Source organism: Patiria miniata, unplaced genomic scaffold (genome assembly GCF_015706575.1).
Source record: "Patiria miniata isolate m_02_andy unplaced genomic scaffold, ASM1570657v1 HiC_scaffold_4, whole genome shotgun sequence".
Lineage (NCBI taxonomy): Eukaryota > Metazoa > Echinodermata > Asteroidea > Valvatida > Asterinidae > Patiria > Patiria miniata.
Window position 1 is genome coordinate 2993460 of NW_024037071.1, and position 8464 is coordinate 3001923.

The following is an 8464-nucleotide window of genomic DNA, read 5'->3' on the forward strand; positions in this document are numbered from 1 at the left end:
ATAAAAATGACTTTAAAATAATTCTTCAAATAGACAATCCTACTCGTTTCAGTCTGATCAACGCAAAATTCATTTTTGCCATCTATCGCTGCTTTCTGCTGTCGAGCATTCGGAAATCCAATTACTTTTTGTATCGATCGGATTAACTTCGTAACAATACTAGTGGGCTGACTTGGCACGCGCCCTCTCCCGTCTATTGTTGGGGGATTAAAGATCCGACCAGCTGGTCGTTCACAGGGACTAACGTATGAAACTCATATTCGGGCTAAGATCCAAATGTACCATAAAAATATATATATATTTTTTTTTCCATACCTTATGCAATCTTTCCCATAGAATTGGTCAAACTGTACCCGGTCCCTTATACCCACACCTATTCCCTATTCATCCCATCCATTCATTAGGTCAAACTGTGCCCGGAATTTCATAACCCCATTCATTCATATTTATATCTACATATTTTCATATTTACATATTTATGTGACCTTTACATATTTCTATGCCCAAGGTCAAATTGTGTTAAGAAGTCTACCTCCACTACTGGGGTGTGGTGAGTAAAGGTGTGCAGAAGGCTTATCCTGCTAGGGGACATTCCCCCGCCCCCCCCCCCCCCTGAAAATTTTGAAAATTACGATGCTTTCTCCTGCATTCTTAGGCAATTTAAGGGGGACATTTGAACTAAAGTAATCCATTCCATTTTTTGTAGTCCCATTTAATAGTATCGTAACAGTCAATATTAAATATCAACAGTCTTATCGTAATAGTCACCGACGGTGGAGCCCCCCCCCCCCCCAAGATCCGCCACTGGCTGGCAGCTCTGTATGTACGCAGTTACGCACGCGGTACACTAGCCCCAAAGTAGGGTATAATTTTCTGCAACTAAGTACAGGCGAATCCGGATACACGATCACTGCACACTCGATCACAGCCCCCTCCAAAAAAAAGGCTCCTGTTTCCGGTATGCGCGGGCATTGCCGTAGACGCATAAGCGCGTCGGCAAATGAAAAAAAAAAATTTCAATGAAAGATGATGTCTCCAAACCGCCAAACTCACTGTTTGACTGGAATCCTGCTGCTGCACATTTTTAACGTGTTTTTAGATGGGGTTACGATCGAGAATAAGCCTCTCTGGACTCCCATATATTTGCAATAAGTTTAGTCTGGCACCATTTGAAGAAAAAAAAAAAGGCGCGTCGCCGCACCACTTTTTGAGCAAGCTCCATACCAGAAACAGGAGACTTTTTTGGCCTAATGTACGAAGTAACTGCCCTTTCTGGGAGTATCTGAACAACTGACACCGTAACGCTTTTGCCATTAAGGGGAGGGGGATGTTATGATTTACGTGATAACCTATACCGAAGTAGTACGCATGCGTGAGACATGTCACGTGATTGAACTTGTAATTTACTAGTGCCAACCGCCTTAAAGTCGAGACAATAAAGGGACCAATTGGTAGCAACACAAATTCTATTCTCGTTTTTCTCTTGTGTTCACCAAAACATGAATTTCCAATCTTTGTTAATTAAATCATACGTTAACGTTGAACCGCATTTCTATTCATAATAATAAAAATAAAACATCAAACAGCCGTCGACTGTTCTGAAAAGTATTTCTCATTAGCGTGACGTCATGCTATCCTGACAAAGCCAGCGGGGATTTCCTACAAGGGCGTGTTGAAAAAAAGCCCACGCAATGCACAAAAGTTCATTGTTACGAATGGTATACCAACGAATTTCCAATGTAATGTAATAAAGACGGATACCATGCAGTTTTCTTACGCTCAAAACAGTTTACCCTCGTCCAGCATAGTATGAGGTATAAAAGTCGGCTTAGAAAATCATTCTTCTTTGAGGTAGAAAACTTACAATTCGGTAGGAATTAACAACAGCCCTAGTTTCAGGCAGCAGGTTATTTGAACGACAAACAAGGTATGTACATGCAGCATGGAACTGAACACATGAGAGGAATAAGGGCCTAACATGCAGCACTATTTTTGCCAATTTCAGTGGGACAGTGACGCACACGGAATAATGTTCCTTGTGCGTAAAGGATTCCTACAGCATCAAAAAAGAGTCCCAAATCCTGGTTCTCCAAATTTGGTGGAGTTAAGGCCGGCACCCCCCCCCCCCCCCCCGGTGGAGTTGGGGGGGGGGGGGGCTGGGAGGGAGGATAGACAATGATGCGATTCCTCCTGCAATTATCGGATTTTTGGCTTTTATCAAATTGTAAATAACATAATTGGCACCACACACGCGTACGTACATGTACATGCATATCTGTATGCATCTACCTCGAATATCAGACAAAAATATCAGAGTCCATTCACATCCCTGGATATAACATTAAACTATTTAAGTTTGGGGATGGGTCATAGGATCATCCCCTAAATTGTTGTGCCAACTATACAAAAAGGAAGTAAGGGTGGTACGTAGTGAACCTTAGTCTGTACATCTAGAGCTCCAATTGCTGCATCCCGATTAGTACGTAAAAAGGTCTTCGTATAGTATAGGCCTATACTTGTACATTTCGTGATGTTGAAACGCAAGGCAGGATATCCGACAAATTTGACCAAACCTTACATGCGGATAATGGATAGTACACCGTTTGTTATTGCCAACACGGTTTTAGTAGAAGCTAATTTAGTTCAATGAGTAGGGTATTGCAAGTTCCACAAACGTAATTTCTATGGACAACTGAACAACCCTGAGACCTGTGCAAATTATGAGGGCACGCTTTTTTCTAAAATATGTCACGTTTGTTTACAGGCCAGGTACCATTCATCTCTGCGATGGCTACGAAGGGAGGTCACAATTCCAGCTTGTGGAGTTTTGCAGAGGAGCACCTGACGTGTTCAATATGCTATAATCTCTTCGACACTCCAAAAACTCTCGCTTGTTTACATAGCTTCTGCGAGAATTGCCTTCTGCGGTGTCATGACGGCTATTCAGAAGAAATCATGTGTCCAGTGTGCCGACAAGCGGATTCGACTACGTTTGGAGCTGTGGAAAACATTACTACCGATTTCAAGCTCGTGAACATGGTGGAATCGGTGCGGAAAGAGGATAAGCAAGCGGCCCCATTTTGTTCCGAACACGATGAAAAACTCTGCAGAGTTTACTGTCAGACTTGCGAAGAGTTGTTGTGTCTGAACTGCCTGGCAGAGAGCGACGACCACCGCGAGCATGTCTTAGAGGAAGTCAGAGAGGTGGTGGCTGGAAAAAGACAGGCTGTCAAAGACCACATGCCGCAATACCAGACTTTCATGAAAGAGATCGCGGTTGCTCTGAATCAAACCGACACACTGGAACGAGACTTCGAATTGGCACTAGACAGAACCAGTAAGGAGGTAGAGGAGCAAGCTGAGAAGGAGATTGCGAAAGTGAATGCCGCCAAGAATAAACTCCTAGATGAACTCCAACAAATCCAAACCACGAGGAAAGAGCGGTTCGCCGAGAACAAACTAGAAATCACGGGTATGAGGAGCACTTTCATGGGCATTATCGATCGCGCAGCGGACGCCATACAAGAAAGCAATGACTTTGACTTCCTGAAAAGGTATTCCAAACTGAGCAATGACTTCCAATACCTGACTTTCAGTAGCCTTCCAAGTATCGATGCCAATGCGTCATTCTTGAAGTTTAAGTCTGGCGACCTTGGCACAAGTTTTGGCAGTTTATTAACAAAGCAGGATCTGCCCATACATAAAACAATCACCAATTATCGAGCAAAAGGGAGGCAAAGAAAATGGCAGGGGTGGCGCTAGCTTCACAGGGCCTCTACGCAAGCACCCCTATGGTGTGCAGAGTCAGTGTTATTGTTAATGCCCCTATGAGATTGTCGTTCGCTGGTCCGAAAAAGTAACATGAAAAGTGCACGGGTATGCGTGTAAACCACTGTTAAGGTATCAGCTACTTTCTCATAATGTACTTGATATCACCTTTAAATAGGTCATTCAAAATCAATCACTATAATGAATGATTCAATACTGCTTTTAAAACGACATAAATCTTTGTAAAAGCGAAATATACATTTTGAGCATTAACAGTATTGTAAATGAATATGTAAATTGTTAATAATCGAATGGGCTCATTCGGATGTGCGTGCACTCTGAAAAGTCAATTTAGTCACGTGTTAACCCAATTAAACAAACTCAACCTCGTTTTCCATGGGTACGAAATTGTATGGCTGGCGCGATCTTAACCCCTGGAATTATGTAATTTGAATGTCCCAATATTTAGGACATTTAAATTAGGACTGCGGGAAGGGGGGGGGGGGCAAGTTGCCCCTATCCAACCCCCCCCCCCCCCACCCATCCACCCCCGATACGCCATGGGCCTGAAGCAATGAACTAATATTAGAACTGTTGAATGGCAGTATTTCAGCAAACTTATTTTAAGCAAATGGGAATTTGTTTTCAGTAGTGATAAAAAAAAATACATTGGTCGCACGGAAGGGGGCTGGTTATCCCCCCCCCCTGGATCCGTCCTTGTACAACCTGCTTTAGAGTTCTCATTTGGATATCATGACGGATGTGTTTTCAATCATGCATGCGTGTACTTAGTAGCTTGTGATGATGCATGCACAGTCTCTCGGATACAAAATGATCACAAGAATATCCTGCACATTATTATTTTCTTATTCTTCAAAGGAGGTTTACTTTATAACTGATTATTTCTTCCTTCAATATAAAATATTTTTCTATTTGTAAACGCCAAACTCAAATTTCAAAATTCATGGTAATAATATAATTTTAATCAATTATTAATTCTAGTATTTTCCAGTTTATTATTAAAGAACTATTATTTGGAATGTTTGTTATATTTACAAGCCATCGTCGAATTGGATTAACAAAGCACAGTTTGATCACTCTTCCCCCACACTCGGGAATCGGCCTGCAGGAGTTGGACCGAGATCAAGCGAAGAAATAAATGAATCATGCGGAACGATTGTCTGATGGGATTCATCACACACGCATTGTCATCATTTCAGTATTCCGATCGAAGAGGAAACGAAATATTAGCCCAAAAAAATGTGCAGGGGAAGTCTGAGTGAAGAGGGCATGCCCACAGCTACGTCGGCGTCACGCGACGGTTGAGTGAATCCCATCGACGATCTGATTGTGTATATCATATTCCTGGAACGCACCGCCCGATTTTAAGGCTCATGAAACCGTCCGTTATAGCCTACCCCAACGAAGGGAGGAAATCCTAGTAAACAAACAAGATAATTCACATACGCTCCATTCAATTTAATCAATTACGCAATTAATAGGGAAAAACTAATGTCTGATTCTTCCTTAATGTCTGATAATGTCAAACCTCTTCCCCGTGAGTCTAGCCCAAGTATATTGGATTATCTGCAAATCAAAATATCTTTGATTATTTGATGAGGCGTGAATTGAGCGGCATTGACAATACTATAGGCCTATAGTATAGTCATATAGGCCTAAATGATTTCTCGATCAATGTTTTCATATGTAGTATCCAAGGAGTCTAAGGTACTGGAATATCCCTTTGACGTCGTATCGGGATTTTCTTTTAGGTAAGTTGCAAGGTGACTTTCGGCACACCCAGCCAACCTCTCATATTGCCCTAAACAGATATTAATTAAACTGGAATAGCTGCAACAGTTCGGGGGAGATTAATGAACATAATAATTACGAAGAGCGTCGAAATATGTAATATACTTTGAAAAACAAACAGGTACAATATACCAAATCTATCATTGTAGTGGTAAAGTATTCATTCGAGAATCCCCTAACCCCCCCCCCCCCCCCGGTCTTCTGTTGAGAAGTTGAGATCATGGAGCTCCTTTTTTATTGCTCCATATTGAGATTAAGAAAACCCTGGAAAGACGTTGGCATATGGCTCCAAATGTACCTTTAAATAGAAAACGGTATTTTTCAATAGAGTTTCATAATGCCGTTGTGAGAGCACTGAATCGGGGAAATCTAAAACATGTTTACTATGAGAAATAGTCTACTGGTGCTTGTTGTTGCATGGTATGATGTTCGAAGTTCACGGCGCATAGGTAAATACCACTGCGATAGCATATTCATTTGTATAGGTTCGCATTGGAAAATATTATTATTAACCTTCTAACCCATGGACTTTGTATAGTATGTAGTTGGCAGTATATGTAGCGTGTATTTCTCATCATACGCAATACGATAAAAACGGATATTGGTTTCCATCATAACACTGTGGCCATCCGTTGTTCTCAATTCGTTGGCAAAAAAAAAGAGGAAATCGTCTGTAGAAACTTCAGTTTAAGGTAAGATAATAAGAAATTTACAAAACTTATACACATTAATGTGGGTTACTGTTAGACCTATAGTTCAAGACTGCACATGAGCTGAATACTTCGAGAGGTCCTACAGCAACTATCTAGCATGGGTGTTCAGTTATCAAATACACATGCAAGGTGCTCTTTTAAATGCCGGTACCGTTACGCCAAACTAACTCCAACAATTTGCAGTTGGTTCACTTAAAACAAAAAGTAGTTTCATCTTTTGTAATTTGCCAGATAAACCATTTTGACGATGGCTAAGAAAGGAGTTCACGGTTCCAGCTTGTGGAATTTTGCAGAGGAGCACCTGACGTGTTCAATATGCTATGAACTCTTCGACACTCCAAAGACTCTCGCTTGTTTACATAGCTTCTGCGAGAATTGCCTTCTGCAGTATCATGACGGCTATTCAGGAGAACTCCTGTGTCCAGTATGTCGACAGGCGGATTCAACTCCGCTGGGAGGGGTGGAAAGCCTAACTACCGATTTCAAGCTCGTGAACATGGTGGAAGCGGTGCGGCAAGAGGATAAGCAAACGGCCCCATTTTGTTCCGAACACGCTGGAAAACCCTGTAGAGCTTACTGTCAGACTTGCGAAGAGTTGTTGTGTCTGAACTGCCTGGCAGAGAGCGACGACCACAGCCAGCATGTCTTAGAAGAAGTCAGAGAGGTGGTGGATGGAAAAAGACAGGCTGTCAAAGAACACGTGCCAAAATATCAAGCTTTCATAGGCGAGATCGTGGCGGCTATGGATACCACTCAAAAACTGGAACAGGACTTTAATTCGGCACTGGACATAACAAGAAAGGCGGTTCAGGAGCAAGCTGCGAAGAAGATCGCGAAAGTGAATAAGGCCAAGAATAAACTCCTGGACAAAATCCAACAAATCCAGTCAAAGAGAAAGGAGCGGTTCGCTGAGAACGAACTACAACTCATGGTTATGAGAAACACTTTCCAGGAGATTATCGATCACGCGGTGGATGCCATGCAAGAAAGCAATGACTATGACTTCCTAAAAATGTATCCCAGGCTCAACAATGACTTCAAGTACCTTACTAACACTAGCCTTCCAAGTATCGATACCAATGCGTCGTTCTTGAAGTTTAATCCTCGCACTTTTGGCACAATGTTGGGAAAGTTGTCTACAGAGCGTACAAAAACGGATTCAGTCTTTTCAGTCTGCAGTATCCGCCCATGATACGTGATGTGTAGAGTCGCAATGTTTCACATGATTATGTGGAATGGCCGTGCGCTGATATAAAGTAACAAGAAAAGTACACATGCATGCGTGTAAACCAGTGTATATGTTACATTCCCAATGCACTTGATATCACATGTAAAAAAAAAATCTCTTTCAATCTCAAACACTTTTAAAACTAATAATGATTCAAAACTATTCAGTTGGCTGACGAGCGTGCTCAGCGACATTCAACCACAAGTCTTAAATTCAGATCGGCTTTATTTTGTTTGGTACTGCATGTTATTCTTCTTGGGGGGGGGTTAAAGTGATTCATGTTACAGAAAAAGTTACAGAAAATGCAATAAGTAAGGATAGGCCAAGTTGTAAAGGTTTCCGTTGTGTGTATGAATAGTCATTCTATTCTGGGGCAGAGAAGCCACCTCACCATGCCTTTTTCTACTCCAGGGATACGTACACTTACCATTTATTTTGAAAATTATGGCAGTAGGCTAACTTCCCAGCTCTCAGGGTTTTCATTGGCTGTCACGGTCCGTGATGCACGTTTACTTTCCTGGTGTCTGATTGGCCGAAAACGTACGAATTAAAAGACAATGAACGTTCGCACACCTCTTGGATGTGTAATGGGGTAATTTAATATAGCTCTGTGGTCATGGCGAATCACGTACCCGCAAGTATTACAGGCCGAGCTTTGACTTTCGGCACACCCAGCCAACCTCTCATATAACCCTAAACAGATATTAAATAAACTGGAATAGCTACAACAGTTCGGGGAGATTAATGAACATTATAATTAAGTACAATATACCAAATCTATCATTGAAGTGGTAAAGTAATCATTTGAGAATCCCCCCCCCCCCCGGCCCGGGTCTACTGTTGAGACCAAAGTTGAGTTTAAGAAAACCCTGGAAAGACGTTGGCATATGGCTCCAAATGTTCCTCTAAATAGAAAACGGTATTTTTCAATAGAGTTTCATAA

General features: G+C 41.8%; 2 protein-coding genes across 2 annotated transcripts; both read left to right on the forward strand.

Annotated features, from left to right (window-relative positions):
- The first annotated feature begins 2775 nt into the window (after positions 1-2775).
- Positions 2776-4013, forward strand: LOC119740027 (E3 ubiquitin-protein ligase TRIM13-like). Its single transcript, XM_038215219.1, has one exon. The coding sequence runs from the start codon at positions 2788-2790 to the stop codon at positions 3760-3762; it is 975 nt and encodes a 324-aa protein (XP_038071147.1). The 5' UTR covers positions 2776-2787; the 3' UTR covers positions 3763-4013.
- Positions 4014-6540: 2527 nt separating this feature from the next.
- On the forward strand, positions 6541-7664 carry LOC119740056 (E3 ubiquitin-protein ligase TRIM56-like). The gene has a single exon (XM_038215257.1). The coding sequence runs from the start codon at positions 6541-6543 to the stop codon at positions 7483-7485; it is 945 nt and encodes a 314-aa protein (XP_038071185.1). The 3' UTR covers positions 7486-7664.
- The last annotated feature ends 800 nt before the right edge of the window (positions 7665-8464 follow it).